General features: G+C 35.4%; 1 protein-coding gene across 3 annotated transcripts in view; it reads left to right on the forward strand.

Annotated features, from left to right (window-relative positions):
- Positions 1 to 16,877, forward strand: part of SCAPER (S-phase cyclin A associated protein in the ER) — a 539,336-nt gene that overhangs the window by 144,612 nt on the left and 377,847 nt on the right. For all 3 annotated transcript variants that reach the window (XM_028092672.2, XM_028092676.2, XM_028092674.2), the window contains exon 16: positions 13,468 to 13,623. In XM_028092672.2, the coding sequence (XP_027948473.2) occupies positions 13,468 to 13,623 (156 nt within the window). The remainder of the gene's footprint in view (positions 1 to 13,467; positions 13,624 to 16,877) is intronic.

A 16,877-nucleotide genomic window follows, 5' to 3' on the forward strand; every position in this document is an offset into this window, starting at 1 on the left:
ACTGTAAGTTTATACACTTTTACCAACCTCTCCGTATTTCTTTTTCCACCCTCAGCCCCTGACAGCCACTTTTCTACTCTTTGTTTTTATGAGTTCAACTTTTTTTTTTTAGATTCCAAATATAAGTGATACCATGCAGCATTTGTCTTTCTTTGTCTGGCTTATTTAATTTAGCATATTGCCCTCCAGTTTCATCCACTTTGTCACAAATGAAAAGATTTCTTAGAGGACTTCCTGTATGTTAGATATTAAGATCTGTGTTTTGCAAATACTTTCTTGCAGTCCTTGGATTGCCTTTTCTTTTTCTTTCTTTTTTTTTAAAGATTTATTTGTCAGAGAGAGAGAGCATGAGCAGGGGGAGTCGCAGGCAAAGGCAGAGGCAGGGGAGAAGCACACTGAGCAAGGAGCCCGATGGAGGACTCCATCCCAGGACCCTGGGATCGTGACCTGAGCTGAAGGCAGACGCTTAACTGACTGGACCACCCAGGCATCCTGCCTTTTCCTTTTCTTTAAAGTGTGTTTTGAAGTTTTAAAAATTGCTGAAGTCCAATATATTAACTTTTTTACTTCTTTTTTTAAATTTAATTTTATTATGTTAGTCACCATACAGTACATCATTAGTTTTTGATGTAGTGTTACATGTTTCATTGTTTTGTGCTTTTTTTTGTTTCCTATTTAAAAAATCTTTACCTAAATTTAAGATCACTAAGATTTCTCTTAATTTTTTTGTAGGAGTTTTAAATTTTACAATGAGGTCTGCGTTCCCTGTTGAGTTAAATTTTGTATATGGTGCAAGGTAGGGTTGAGGTTCCATTTTTTTCATAGGGATATCCAATGTTCAAGTACCAATTGTTGAAAAGATTATCCTTTTTTTATTGAATTGCCTTAGTACCCTTGTTGAAAAGCTATTTGCCATATCTATGCATGGGCCTGTTTCTGTCTATTCTGTTTCATTTGTCTCTATGCCTATATTTATGCCAATACCACTTTATCTTGATTACCTTTATGATATCCTGTCCCATTGATGTATATATCTATTTAGTACTTTGATGTTTTCAGTGTGAAAGTCACCTTATTTAAATTTATTCCTAAGTATGTATTCTTGTAGACATGATTGTAAATTGGAATTGTTTTCTTAATTTCATTTTCAGACTCTTTATTCCTAGGGTACAGAATACAGTTGAATTTTATATATTAGTCTTGTCTCTTGCAATCTTGCTCTTGCAACTGGCTCTTTAGTTCTAATAGCTTCTTTAGGATTTTCTATGTACAAATCATGTTATCTGCAAATAGATGTAGGTTTATTTCTTTTCCAACCTGGATGTTTTTGATTTGTTTTCTTGCTTTTTGCTTTAGTTAGAACCTGAAATACAGTGTTGAATAGAAGTGGTAAATGTGGACATGACATCTTTGTCTTGTTCCCAGTCTTTAGGGGAGGTATTTAGTCTTTCATCATAAAGTATGATGTTAGGTATGGGTTTTTATAGATACCTTTCATCAGATTGAGGAAGTTCCTTTTTATTGCTATTTTGTTGTGTGTTTTTATCACAAAGGGATGTTGGATTTTGTCAAATTGCTTCTCTGCATCTGTTGTAAAATAATGTGGTTTTTGTTTTTTGTTCTCTTGATATTTGCTATGTTACATTAAGTGAATATCATGTTTTATATATTTGTCTAATTTTTTAGTTGTTTAAGATGGGAGGGTATATCTGAACCCTGTCACTCCATCATGGCTGGAAGTAGAAGTTTTGAAGTATGTATTATTATTATCTTTATCTTCTAGAGGAGCAGTCTGGAGGCAGATTGTTGATGGTCACATAGTCAGAATTAAAATCCAGGTCTTTGTGGTTCCAAAGCCTCTGCTTTTACTACTGTGGTTTTAGTTTAGTTATTCTCATTTTTTGGCCTTTTTTCATATGAGTTAAATGAATTTTGATTTGTCAAATTGCTTAATATGTTTACTTTCATTATAATTTTATTAAGCCATAATGGCTCCCATAAACGTATTAACCCAAACTACGGTTTAAATACTCTCCATCAAGGTGAATGGTCAACTGCTGGGTGTCTTTACCTGAGGATATGAGCTGTCATTTGTAATTTTAAAATTCTTAATAATCAAGGTAAACTGAATCAAGAGTCTGTACTAAAATTCTTGGAAATAGGAAACACTGCTTTAAAACCATGCTACCAATTGCTACCCTATCCATTCTCTTAATTTTTATTGCTTTTCTTAAAAAATCTGTGAAATTCCATTTTGGAATGTATTACGTCAGGGCACCTGGGTGGCTCATTCAGTTAAGTGTCTGCCTTTGTCTCAGGTCATGATCCCAGGGCTCTGCTCAGCGGGGAGCCTAACTTCTCCCACTCCCTCTGCTCCTCCCCCCGCTCATGTTTTCTCTCTCTCAAGTAAATAAATAAAATCTTAAAAAAAAAAAAAAAGAAATGTATTATGTCTGTAAAGAAAACAGACAATCTAGTTTTCTTCTTGTTCTCTCATTCATTTAAAAATGTTATGACGGGGGCACCTGGGTGGCTCAGTCAGTTAAGTGTCTGCCTTTGGCTCAGGTCATGATCCCAGAGTCCTGGGATCAAATCCCTCATCAGCCTCCCTGCTTAGTGGAGAGTCTGCTTGCCCCTCTCTCTTTGCCCTCCCCTCACATGCTCGCTGTCTCTCTCATGCTCTCTCTCGCATTTTCGCTCTCTCAAGTAAATAAAATCTTTAAAAAGAATGTTATGATTGAATTGCTCTTAGGGTAATTGCATAAATATCTAAAAGTTTGCATGAAATATTGTCACATACTTTCATACCCAGACATAATAATTTATGAGACAGAATCTCTTCCTGCCTTTGGTTTTGTCACATGCCACTATTTTCCAAGATTGCCTGATCATAACAGTCATCTGATTTCTGAGGCTTTTCTTTGCAGGGTCTTTCAGTAACCTGGAGTGGGGCCTGGGGAACTTTATGTTTTATAGGTCCTCCAGGTGATTCTTAGGATCAGGAACTTTGGTTCAGCATTCATCAAAGAATTGTTTCTTCTTCAAAAGTAATTTTTTGTCATGCTGAAGACTGAAGTTGCTGGAGTTGGATAAACTTGGATCCAGGTCCTGACTCTACCAATTAGTAACTGAACAGCCTTACGCGTTATTTTACCTTTTACCCTATTTGTTAATTTTTAAATTAGGAATAACCTTACCTACATTTCAAGAATTTTGATAAAAGGATTAAATTAGCATATGCATGTTTTGAAGCAGTCAGTGCCATCTCTGTAAATACTGTAACTACTTTGTAAAATGTTAAGAATTGTAGAACACCACATCCTGTTTATGTTCTACTTCTCAATTTTTCCTCAATTCATTTTTGTTGTATTATTACTAATCCAAGAGTACTAATAATCCAGTCATTTTTTTCCTGGCTTTAAAAAATATATTTAAGTTCTACTAGAAATTTAATTCCCTTGAGACATGTACTAAATATATTCATTTCAGTCCTGTTATTTAATCGAGATATAATTTTTTTTCTCATATATACTTTTTGTGAATTTGTGGAGTAAATTAATAGTCATTTCAAATTCCTTCCTTCTTTTTGTGTACATAGATCGTTGAAAATAAATCACTGTCTGTTTAGTTGATAGCGACTGTTACTGTAGCCTGAGTTATTCAGAACCTAATTTTATCTTAGATCTTGGTCTATTATTTAATAGTATAAAATTGGCTTTTATTTTCAGTTTCTTAATGGTGTCACTGATTCATTTTCAGTTGTAATATCTACTCATAATTACAGTTGATTTTAATTTTTTCATGAGGAAAAGATAGCCTTTTCCTGTTTTATGGCAGTAGCCCTTTTCCCTTGTTCTGTGTCCTCTTGCCTGCTCTTGGAATTTGCCTCATTTCTTATGCCTCCTCCTTTGCTTTCTTCCTCTAGATTGCCTACTTGTGCACATTGTCTGTTCTGTGTCCTTCTGTAAATCTGCAGGTTCCTTGGAAAGAGCAGGCTGAGCCGATTTCCACCACCTCGTCATCCATATTTTCTTGAATTTTTTATAATACCATTTCCTCTGTGCTATAGTGTATTTGCCTTTCAGAATGTTATCACCAAGTTTAAAAGGCTATTCTGATTTTTTTTTTCGTTGTGAACATATACCCGGTACCTTTTTCTAGAGTATGCTGCACTGTCTTGATTTTCCTTCTGCTTTTCTAACTAATCCTTTCCTGTCTTCCCTTTTCCTTTTGCTGCCTATGTTTTACTGACTTCGCCCACTTCACTTGTTCTTTTCCTCCAGTATCACAGTCATTATCATTGCTTCAACTATCATCTCTCTAGTGACTCCTAGATTTGCATCTTTAGCCCCATCCCCTCAACTAATCTTTATTTTTAAATTTCTTTTGAATTTTAATTCCAGTTTAAGTAACATATGGTGTTATATTAATTTCAGGTGTACAATGTAGTGATTCAGCAGTTCTATACATTGCTCAGTGCTCATCACCTGTTTCACCCATCCTCCTACCCTGCTGCCCTCTGGCAACCACTGGATTGTTCTCTCTACTGAGTCTGTTTTTTTGTTCCTCTCTTTTTTCCTTTGTTCATTTGCTTTTTTTTTTTTTTAATTACACATATAAGTGAAATCATATGGTATTTGTCTTTCTCTGACTACTTTCACTTAGCATAATACCCTCTGGATCCATCCATGCTCTTGCACATGGTGAGATTTCATTCCTTTTTATGGCTGAGTAATATTCCATGGTATATATACACCACATATTCTTTACCCTTTCATCTATCAGTAGACATTTGGGTTGCTTCCATAATTTGGATATTGTAAATAATGCTGCAATAAACATAGGGTGAATCAGTGTTTTCATATTCTTTGGGTAAATACCCAGTACTGGAATTACTGGATTACATGGTAGTTCTATTTTTTATTTTTTAAGGAACCTCCATACTGTTATCTACAGTGGCTGTACCAGTTTGCATTCCCATGAACAGTGCACAAGGGTTCCTTTTTCTCCACATCCTCTCCAACACTTGTTGCTTCTTGTGTTTTTGATTTTAGCCATCTGACAGGTGTGAGGTGATATCTAATTGTGGTTTTGATTTGCAAATCCCTGAAGATTAGTGCTGTTGACCATCTTTCCATATGTTTGTTGGCCATCTGTATGTCATGTCTTCTGCCCACTTTTTAGTTAGCTTATTTGTTTTGGGGATGTTGAGTTGTATAAGTTCTTTACATATATTGGGTATTAACCCTTTATTGGGTATGTTATTTGCAAATATCTTCCCCACTCAGTGGGTTGACTTTTAGTTTTATTATTTCATTTGCTTTGTGGAAGCTTTTATTTATTTATTTTTAATTAAATTCCAGTTAACATAGAGTGTAATATTAGTTTTAGGTATATGATATAGTGATTCAGCACTTCCATATAATACCCGGTGCCCATCACAACACATGCACTACTTAATCCCCATCACCTATTTAACCCATTCCCCCCACCCACCTCCCCTCTGGGAACCATCAGTCTGTTCTCTATAGATAATAATCTGTTTCTTGGTTTGCTTCTTTTTTTCCCCCTTTGCTCATTTTTTTAAATTACACATATGAGTGAAATCAGATGGTATTTATCTTTCTCTGACTTATTTCACCTAGCATAATACTCTCTAGTTCTGTCCATGTCATTGCATATGGCAAGATTTCATTCTTATTTATGGCTGAGTAATATTCCATTGTCCATATATACGCTACATCTCCTTTTCCATTCATCAGTCTGTGGATGCCTGGGCTGTTTCCATATATGGCTATTGTAGATAATGCTGCTGTAAACATCAGGGTGCAAGTATCCCTTTGAATTAGTATTTTTATATCTGTTGGGTAAATACCTAGTAGACAATTGCACGATTGTAGGGTAGTTTTGTTTTTAACATTTTGAGGAACCTCCATACTGTCTTCCACAGTGACTGCACCAGTTTGCATTCTCACTAACAGTGTAAGAGGGTTCCTCCTTCTTTGCATCCTTGCCAACACCTGTTGTTTTCTTGTTGATTTTAGCCATTCTGACTGGTGTGAGGTAATATCTCATTGTAGTTTTGATTTGTATTTTCTCTGTTGATGTGTGATGTTGAACATCTTTTCATGTGTCTGTTGGCCATCTGGATGTCTTTTTTGGAAAAATGTCTATTCATGTCTTCTGCCCATTTTTAAATTGACTTATTCATTTTTGGGTGTTGTGTTTTGTGATTTCTTTATATATTTTGGATACTAACCCTTTATCAGATATGTTGTTTGCAAATATCTTCTCCCATTCCATAGGTTGCCTTTTAGTTTTGTTGATTATTTCCTTCACTGTGCAGAAACTTTTTATTTTGTTGAAGGCCCAATAGTTTATTTTTGCTTTTTTTTTTAAGATTTTATTTATTTATTTGAGAGAGAGAGAATGAGAGAGAGCACAAGAGGGAAGAGGGTCAGAGGGAGAAGCAGACTCCCTGCTGAGCAGGGAGCCCGATGTGGGACTCGATGCCGGGACTCCAGGATCATGACCTGAGCCGAAGGCAGTCACTTAACCAACTGAGCCACCCAGGCGCCCATTTATTTTTGCTTTTGTTTCCCTTGCCTTGGGAGACATATCTAGTATGAAGTTGCTGTGGCCCAAGTCAAAGAAGTTACTGCCTGTAATCTCCACTAAGATTTTTATGGTCTCACATTTAGGTCTTTAATCCATTTTGAATTTATGTTTGTGTATGGTGTAAGAGAGTGATCAGTTTCATTCTTTTGCATGTTGCTCTCCAGTTTTCCCAACCCCATGTGTTGGAGAGGCGTCTCTTTTTTCTACTGGATATTCTTTCCTGCTTTGTCCAAAATTAATTGACTGTACATTTGTGGGTTCATTTCTGGATTTTCCATTCTGTTCCATGGATCTGTGTGTCTGTTTTTGTGCCAGTATCATACTGCAGCTTTGTAAGATAGCTTGAAGTCTGGAATTGTGATGCCTCCAGTTTTCCATTTCTTTTTCAAGATTGCTTTGGCTGTTTGGGGTCTTTTGTGATTCCATACAAATTTTAGGATTGTTTTTTCTAGCTCTGTGAAAAATGCTAGTGCTGTTATGATAGAGGTTGCATTAAATGTGTAGATTGTTAAAAAAAATAAATGTAGATTGTTTTGAGAAGCTTTTTTATTTTTAAAAAATTTTTTGATTTAAATTTATTATAGTTAATATATAGTGTATTATTAGTCTCAGGGTGCTTTGAGAAGCTTTTAAATTTGATGTAGTCCCAGTAGTTTATTTTTGCTTTTGTTTCCCTTGCCTCAGGAGACGTTAACTAGAAAAATGTTATTACAGCTGATGTTTGAGAAAATACTGCCTTTTTTATCCTTTAGGATTTTTATGATTTCGGGTCTCACATTTAGGTCTTTAATCCATTTTGAGTTTATTTTTGTATATGGTGTAAGAAAGTGGTCCAGTTTCATTCTTTAACATGTAGCTGTCCAGTTTTCCTAGCACTGTTTGTTGAAGAGACTTTCCAATGTATATTATTGCCTCCTTTGTCAAAGATTAATTGATTGTATAATCATGGGTTTATTTGTGGGCTCTCTCTTGTGTTCCATTGATCTGTGCATCTGTTTTTGTGTCAGTACCATACTGTTTTGATTTCTACAGCTTAATATATCTTGAAATCTGGGTTTGTGATACCTCCAGTTGTTCTTTTTCAAGGTTGCTTTGGCTATTTGTGGTCTTACATGGTTCCACACAAATTTTAGGATTATTTGTTCTATTCCGTGAAAAATGCTGTCGGTAATTTGATAGGGATTGCATTAATGGGCATTTTAACAATATTTCTTCTCCCAATTGATAAGCATGAGTATCTTTCCGTTTGTGTCATCTTCAATTTCTTTATCAGTGTTTTAGTTTTCAAAAGTTCTTTGACCTTTTTGGCTAAGTCTGTTCCCAGGTATTTTATTATTTGTGGTGCAGTTATAAATGGGATTGTTCTCTTAATTTCTCTTTCTGCTGCTTCCTTATTAGTGCATAGAAATACAGTGGATTTCTGTGTATTGATTTTGTATCCTGTGACCTTACACAATTCATTTATCAGTTCTAGTAGTTTTTTTTTGTGAAGCCTTTAGGTTTTTCTATATATAGTGTTATATTATCCACAAGTAGGGGATGTTTTACTTTTTCCTTACCAATTTCTTTTTCTTGTCTGATTGCTGTGGCTAGGACTTCCAGGACTATGTAGAATGAAAGCGGTGAGAGTGGACATCCTTGTCTTGTTCCTGATCTAAGGGGGAAAGCTCTCAGCTTTTCACCATTATGATCTTAGCTGTGGGTTATTCACAGATACCTGTATTATGTTGAGGTATATTCCCTATAAACCTACTATGTTGAGAGTTTTTACCGTAAGTGGACGTTGTACTTTATCAAATGCTTTTTTTCATCTGTTGAAATGACCATATGATTTTCATCCTTTGTCTTATTGATGGATGTATCAAGTTGATTTGTGAATATTGAATCATCCTTACATCCCAGGAATAAATCACACTTGATTGTGGTGAATGATTTTTTAATGTATTGTTGGATTTGCTGATATTTTGTTGAGAGTTTTTGCATGTGTGTTCATCGAGATACTGTCTTGCAGTTCTCTTTTTTTGTAGTGTCTTTATACAGTTTTGGTATCAGGATAATGTTGGCCTCAGAATGGATTTGGAAGCTTTTCTTACTCTCCTCCTCCTCCTCCTCCTCCTCCTCCATAGCTTGAGAAGTATAGCTATTAACTCTTCTTTAAATGTTTAAATTTCATTGCTTATAATCAATCTGTTCAAATTTTCTATTTCTTCTTGATTCATTTTTGGCAGATTATAGGTTTCTAGGAATTTATCCATTTCTTCTATGTTGTCCAATTTGTTTGCGTATAATTTTTCATGATATATTCTTATAATCCTTTGTATTTCTTTTGTGTCAGTTCCCTCTCTTTCATTTCTGATTTCATTTGAATTCTTTTTTTTTTTTTTGATGTGTCTGGCTAAAGGTTTATCAGTTTTTTTTTTAAAGATTTTATTTATTTATTTGAGAGAGAGAGAGAATGAGAGACAGAGAGCACGAGAGTGAAGAGGGTCAGAGGGAGAAGCAGACTCCCTGCTGAGCAGGGAGCCCGATGCGGGACTCGATCCCAGGACTCCAGGATCATGACCTGAGCCGAAGGCAGTCGCTTAACCAACTGAGCCACCCAGGCGCCCCAAGGTTTATCAATTTTGATGATGTTTTCAAACAACCAGCTCCTGGTTTCACTGATCTGTTCTATGGTTTTCTTAGTTTCTATTTAATTTATTTCTGCTTGTAATCTTTATTGTTTCTTTCCTTGTACTTTTTATTTTGTTTGTTCTTTTTCTAGCTCTTTTAGGTGTAAGTTTAAGTTGTTTATTTGAGCTTTCTCTTGCTTCTTAGGTAGGCTTGTATTGTTAATAAACTTCCCTCTTAGAAGAGCTTTTGCTACACCACAAAGATTTTGGACTGTTGTGTTTTCCACTGATCTCCATGTATTTTTTAATTTTCTCTTTGATTTCTTGGTTGATCCATTCATTGTTTAGTAGCAAGTTATTTAACTTCCATGTTTTTCCTGTTCTTTCCAGATTTTTTTTTTGTGTTTGATTTCTAGTTTCATGGTGTTGTGGTTGGAAAAGATGCATGGCATGACTTCAGTCTTTTGACATTTGTTGAGACTTGTTTTGTGGCCACAACTGATGTTTGGATTCAGTCACCTTTTGCTTGATGATTATATTCAGTGGAACTCATCAGCTCACAGCTTCTATCTCCCAGACTATCTGCTTTTTCTGAAATAGGTATTTCAGATAATGGTATCACTAATTTCCCATTGACTTAGACTTGGGAAAGTTCTGATCATTTACTTTGATTCACTATTTTTATTGTTGTTTTGAGTAATTCTTGTGTATATAGCAAAAAGATAAGCTGGTCTTTTTGACTTCTTCCCCCATTTCCCATGATATATTCAGCTGTAGATTCTACAGTTCTGTAGTCTCTCACGTGTTTTTCTTTTTATGATAATTGCCACCAGGTTTTTTATTTTTTAAATCTCCCTCCTAAATATTTGTGGTTGGTATGCTTGCCTTTTTTCCCTACTGCCTTTAAATTAATCTTTCTGTAGGCTATTATTGTATTACCTCTTAGCTCAAAAACCTTCAGAGATTTTCCCTTATTTTCAAGTCTTAGGATAAATGCATTTCCCTAGCTTTCTTTAATATTATTTTATATTAAGAATAGTAACCATATCATTATTATAAAAATAATTTGTTTTCATTTTAAAGAATTGAGGCAATATAGCAAGAACAACTCAAAATTCCACCCTCAGAAATAGCCACCATATACATATACCTAATGGTAAATACTGTCCCAGACATCTCTCTAGAATAATGTTCAGATTGATGGAATAGGTAACTTTAAAAAAATGGAATTATACTATAAATGATACTTATGAATAAGAAGTATTAAACTCGATTTTATTTCCATTTTAAGAGATGGAAATAAAATGGCAGTAAAATTGAGGGAATTATTGATTTGTAATAAATGTTTCTCATAAAAGGCATTATTTTTCATCATTTCTTCTAAGGTTATAAAAATTATGAAAAATTAAGAGTTTGGAATGATTATATTTACTACACTCTTTCATTTTATGACAGTTTTGAGGAAACTAGCACTACCATTTCTTTTAATTGTCCCTAATCTCCCAATAATTTTCATAGTTTTATTAATTTTACATTGTTAAGATAGGTAACATTTACACTTTGCTCTGAAAGTATAAATTCCTTAGTATAGTTTTCCTTCTGTATATAAATGGACTCACAGCTTCACTAATTCTCCATGTATGAGTTGTTTGTTTTGACTTGTCTCTGGTTGACTGGATTTTATTAACAAGTGATTTTCAGGAAGAACTTATATATGCTCTATTCCTTGAGTTCTTCCATATCTAAGGCTGTGGCATTTCTGTCTGAATACATTTTTGCTAGAGATCAGGTTCATGGTTCATAATGTTTTTCCTTCAAATTTTTGTAGGCTTTATTTTCTTCTAGTATTAACTACTTCTGGGGAGAAGCCAAAGGCCACACTGATTTTTCCTCCTCTACTTCTTGTAGGTAATTTGCATTTACTGCTTGGAAGCTTAAAAAATTTATTCTTCTGGGGTGCCTGGGTGGCTCAGTCATTAAGCGTCTGCCTTTGGCTCAGGTCATGATCCCAGGGTCCTGGGATTGAGCCCCTCATCGGGCTCCCTGCTCGCCAGGAAGCCTTCTCCCACTCCCTCCCCCTCTGCTTGTATTCCCTCTTTCACTGTGTCTCTCTCTGTCAAATAAATAAATAAAAATCTTTAAAAAAATTATTCTTCCTCCTTAGTGTTTTGTAATTTAATAAGATTTAATAAGGATATTCTTGGTATTGATCTTCTGAACATTTTTTCATGAAATAACATGTGCTCTTTCAGTTTTCAATTTGCTTTTTTTTCCATAGAAAATTTTCCATATTATATGTTAGAATATTTTGTCTTTTTTTCCAAGATTTTATTCATTCATTCATTCATTCATTCATTCATTTATGAGAGAGTGCACACGAGTGGGGGGAAGAGTGGGGGGTGGTGTGCGGTGTGGAGAGAGACAAGCAGGCTCCATGCTGAGTGTGGAACCTGGAGCTGGAGGCAGGTCTCGATCTCAGGACCCTGAGATCATGACCTGAGCTCCAAACCAAGAGTCCAACGCTTAACTGACTGAACCACCCAGGTGCCCCTTGTCTTTCTTAACTATAGATGTTATTCATCCTTATATTTGGCCATAATGACTTGTTCATTATATTCAGAGCTTATTACTTATACGTAAATTTTCATTTTTAAATTCTACATTAACTTATCATAAGACTTGCCTCTATTAGTGATTTGATTTTTTTGCCATCTTTATTTGCCCCAGGCTTTTTCTAATTCAGTGATAGTGTTACTTTTGTCCTCACTTTTTTTCCTTAGCTTTCTAATCTTTTATTGTTTTGTTCTGTTACCATTTTTTTGCACTATTAAATTCGGGTTTTTGTTAACTTTTGTATTACAAAGTTTGCTGAGGGAGTTTTCTGATTTTCCTTGGGTTATGTTTTCTTCCAGATTGGGTTTTTTATTTTCCTGTTAACTTCTGATCTATTTACTTATAGCTTTATTGAGATATCATTGACATGTCAAAACTGCATATATTAAGGTTTACAGCATGATGTTTTAATATACGTATACACTGTGGAATGATCACAGCCCAGCTAATTAACATCTTTCACCTCTGCTTAATTACCATTTGTGTGTTTGCATATGTGCTGAGAAAATTGAAGCTCTATCTTCCTAGCAAATTTCAAGTATTGTTAAGTGTCATCACCATGCTGTACATCTCTAAAACTTATTCGTCTTGCATAATTGAAACTTTGCACCCTTTGACCAACATTACAGTTTGAAATTTTTACCCAACTTTTGCACACTCTTCTAACTTTAGTTTACTTATTTATTTTGTCTAGAGCATTAAGTCTCATTCCTTTTTCTTTCATCTTGATTATGCTTAACATGTGAGCCCTGATGTAGTATGATTCATTTTCCTTGAGTACAGGTGTTTCTTATACTTTCAGTATAGTTTGAAGGATGGTTATGTTATTATCCTACTTAAAAAAGTGGCCATGTGGCAAGGTGATTGGGAAATCTTTGTTAGAATTATATTCAAACTCTCTTGTCTGAGATTTTTAACATATCTAGTGATAGGTTTTATTCCACCAGCATGGATTCCTGGAGTCTGTACTTCTGTCAGAGTCAGTCCCTGTGTTTACTTTCCTGTTTTAGTCTACCATTTTCACTGTAGCATGCCTTCCCTCTGGCTTTCAAATATGAGAAATTTGATCCCAACTGACTTTTTCCAGCTTTGTCTTTAGCTAAACTTTACTTATAAGAGCTATGCTTTCTAGCAAAACTTGGCTGGTAAGTATCAATATACAAAGTTGAGGATGTCATAGATATTTCACTACCTTGTTCCTAGTTGTCACTTATTTGGTATACGTTGAAGAAAAATGATTTGTTGCTTATTTTAAGTTTTCCCAAATTCATTAGAATAACATATTATGTACCTATTTAAATCTTAATGTAATTTATATAATTGCAGATTGTAATGAATTAAGTAGAACTTTATAAGATGTTTTTGTAATAATCTTAATTTGTTCCTTGACTTAAGATCTGCCACTAAAATATTTATTCTAAATCAATTCTTATGCCTGTGGGTTTCTTATATACACTGGATTACTATCCATTTTTGAGGCAAATTTTAAAAGAAAAGACCCATTTTGTTTTATGCCTTATTTGTAGTATATATTACTATCAGAGACTCTGTTAGGTTTCTTATTTTTGTTGTGTGTGTTAGAATTAACTTGATTTGATACTCACTCTCTTTGTTTTTATTGAAGGTAAATGAAATTGCCTTCATAAATACCCTTGAAGCCCAGAATAAGCGCCACGATGTCTTATCAAAATTGAAGGAATATGAGCAGAGGCTTAATGAGTTACAGGAAGAACGTCAGCGAAGACAGGAAGAAAAACAAGCACGTGATGAAGCTGTTCAGGTAGAATTTTATTTGGCAAGCAGTTATTGAGCACTTGCCATATCCTAGGCTCTGAGCTATGTGCTGAGGATCCAAAAAGGATTAAAAGCTAGTCTCTGACCCCAGGGTGCATGGTTTACTCTAGCACTCTGGAAACATCAAGTGTGATTGCTAAAAGACAATGTGTACTCCTTCAGATAAGATAATCAGTGTTTTCAACACATAGCAGTCATAGAGTTTGAATCTCTAGTCTCAACCAGGTGAAAGACTAAGTTGCTTTGGACAGATTATTTATTTTTTGCTAATTGGGTTTTGTAAGAATATGCTGCTGCTTTTCCACTTGAAAAAGGATTGTTTTTGAACCAGTATATGGAGCCTTACAGATTTGGGCAGTTTTTATGCTTTTGACAAGGAACACCTGTCCTTTATTGGACAGTATCATTGGACACTTTAACTGTTCAGCTTTTGTCCTCTGTAGTAAACCCTAATTTAGCTACCGTTTCAGGTTAGGAAGAAAGGTTAACACACAAATTGTACTGATATTTATAAACTATTTTAGATCTTCAGTAGAAAGTCTTGCCCATAAGACTCTTTAAGGACTTGACATTTTTTTAAACTGATGTCAAAGATTTTATTCAATTTAATTAATTGACGAAAGATTCAGTAAGATGTACAAGTTTGAGGGAGAATTTAAAGAATAGACCCATACACAGGCAATCGGTAATACTGAAATGAATTTGTTGAACAGATGCAAAACTTCCAACAGTCAGAGGCAACCATCAGCAGACGACCAGCCCTCCCCACAATCATATACATCACCATCATTTTCTTACAACTCCAGTTGAAAATTAGCTCAATGACAATCAGTGACAAACCAGCAGACAGGGTGCTCCTTGTGATTATGTCTTTCCCATATTCAGTGCTTTCTCAGTTTTCCCATCACAAAGGGCTGAGTAAATTTACTGAAAGGCGTCCATTGCCAAAGTGTAATGTCTGGTAAATTATTCCAAAAATGTGCTAAGGCTCTCAGTCATATCAAGTATGCATTCTGAATTCAAATTATATTTGTATCAAAGACTGTATTAGAAAAATACATGTTTTCAGAAGAGGGGGATGATTTTTTTGAGGTAGGAAACATCCTCAAATGTGGACATGCACTTATATGTAAAATACAAGCTACAGTTTGTTCACACTGAAAAGATGGTACAGCTCTGAGTTTGCTTTTGAGTAGAGGTCCACAGAGAGATTTTGAGGCCACAGAATTACTCAGTTTTGCTAAGAAAGAGGATGATTTCTCAGGGATCATCCATGACTTGGCTTTACTACTCAGATTGCAAACTAAATACAGTTACCATCTCTTTTATCAGTTGCTATGGCACATTAAGACCAACACTTAAAAGAGTGAAGTAGTATAGGAAATATGACATATATCTTCATACACATACAAGCATATACATATATATAGCATACACACACACACACACACGTGCGCATTTGACCTTTTATAGCCAGGGTTTAGAAAAACTAAAAAGGAAAAGAAATGGACACAAATATAATTTTGCTTTGTCTTGGAAAAGGAAGTATTTTACACATATATGTGCATGTATAAGTACACACATATATATACATACATGCACAAGTACTCATATACAGCCGTGTATATGTATGTGTGTGTATTTGCTGTATGAGTCTTACATGATTATTCAAATGTAATGAAATTGTATGATCGTTCACATACTGTTTATGATTATGTGAATGAGTGTTTTGATCTCTGTTCTGGACTGTTCCTGCTTTGCTGTCTCTCAACTGTGTCGTGATTTCCAGCACTAGCCAGAGTAGGCCAAGCCCACATGGGGTGCGAAGGCCGACCTCATGGGCTGGAGGGAATACTCAGGTGGTGATTTTTCTGGGTGGCATGAGTCACCAGAGTGGGTGCAGTGGCCTTGACGCCCAGAGAGATGTGGCAGGCTGTTCGCTCGCAGGGCGGCAAACTGAAAGCTTGGGCTGGAAGTCCAGCGGGGAATCCAGCACCAGGGTGGCCTTTGATGTCAAGTATTGGTGCAAGTTTCCATCTGGAACCTTGACTACCTGCATGCCAGCTGCAAGGGCCGCCTCCACACTGTTAGGAGCGTCTTCAAAGACAAGGCACTTCTCCTTGGGAAGAGGAGGAGAAAACCTCTTGCACAGGCTAGAAAAAAGGACTTGACATTTTTGATGTAGAGAACAAATTTTGCAGTATTCATATATAAATGCAGATATATTTTGTTATGGCCAGTATTTATTTGTTCACTCATTCAGTGATCATTTATTGTGTTACTACTGTAAGCCGTATGCTGTGCTAGGCTCAAGGACGTGAAAAGGATACATCGCTGTTCTCAATGGAGAGACATGTAAACAAAATCATAATCCATTAGAATCAGTATAACAGGAAAGGTATTCTTGCAAGCACAAAGGAAAACATCGTATTCAAACTGAGAGTGGCAAGGACATGAAAAATCCAGGGAAAGCTTCCTAGAAGAGGTGATAGCTCAGCTAAGGTTTGCAAACAATGAGACAGATGCAAATGATGAGAAGTAGGCATTCCATGCAGGAGATATGGGAGAGTACTACCCTATAGGGTTAAGGAACAGGTCCTGCAGGGCTTTGTTATGTTAAAAATTGGGGATGTTATCCATATTTCATGCTTCTTTATGTTACTGGTGGTTTTAGGAAGTTAAAAATTGCAATACATTTTTAAATTATTTTTTTAAAGATTTATTTATTTGAGAGAGAGAGACACGGCGAGAGAGGGAACACAAGCAGGGGGAGTGGGAGAGGGAGAAGTAAGCTTTCTGCTGAGCAGGGAGCCCCATGTGGGACTCTGTCCCAGGACCCTGGGATCATGACCTGAGCTGAAGGCGGATGCCCAACGACTCAGCCACCCAGGCTCCCCAGCAATACATTTTTAAAGTTCGTTGATTATTCTTTGCTAATTGTGGGTATTGGCAGGCATTTCCACATTCATCCCTGATCTCTGTTTGATTTGAGTTCAGTGTCTTATTTAAATCTGAGTCTAAGCTAACTTATGTTAAAAACAGAATAATTTTATTTGAAAAACTTCCACTTTTCTTCTCTAAAGAGCAGCAAAAATTTTTATTTATTACTTATAAATTATTTTTCTATTAACTGATACTCTTAAATGAGTAAATAAAATAGGATATTTGAAATTTTAATATGAGATGTTTCTTCAGCATTAGCGCTGTTACTCTGCTTGGGACCATTTTATAAAAATCATT

Source organism: Eumetopias jubatus, unplaced genomic scaffold (assembly GCF_037043125.1).
Source record: "Eumetopias jubatus isolate StellerSeaLion01/CBP00866 unplaced genomic scaffold, mEumJub1_p1.0 scaffold_7, whole genome shotgun sequence".
NCBI lineage: Eukaryota > Metazoa > Chordata > Mammalia > Carnivora > Otariidae > Eumetopias > Eumetopias jubatus.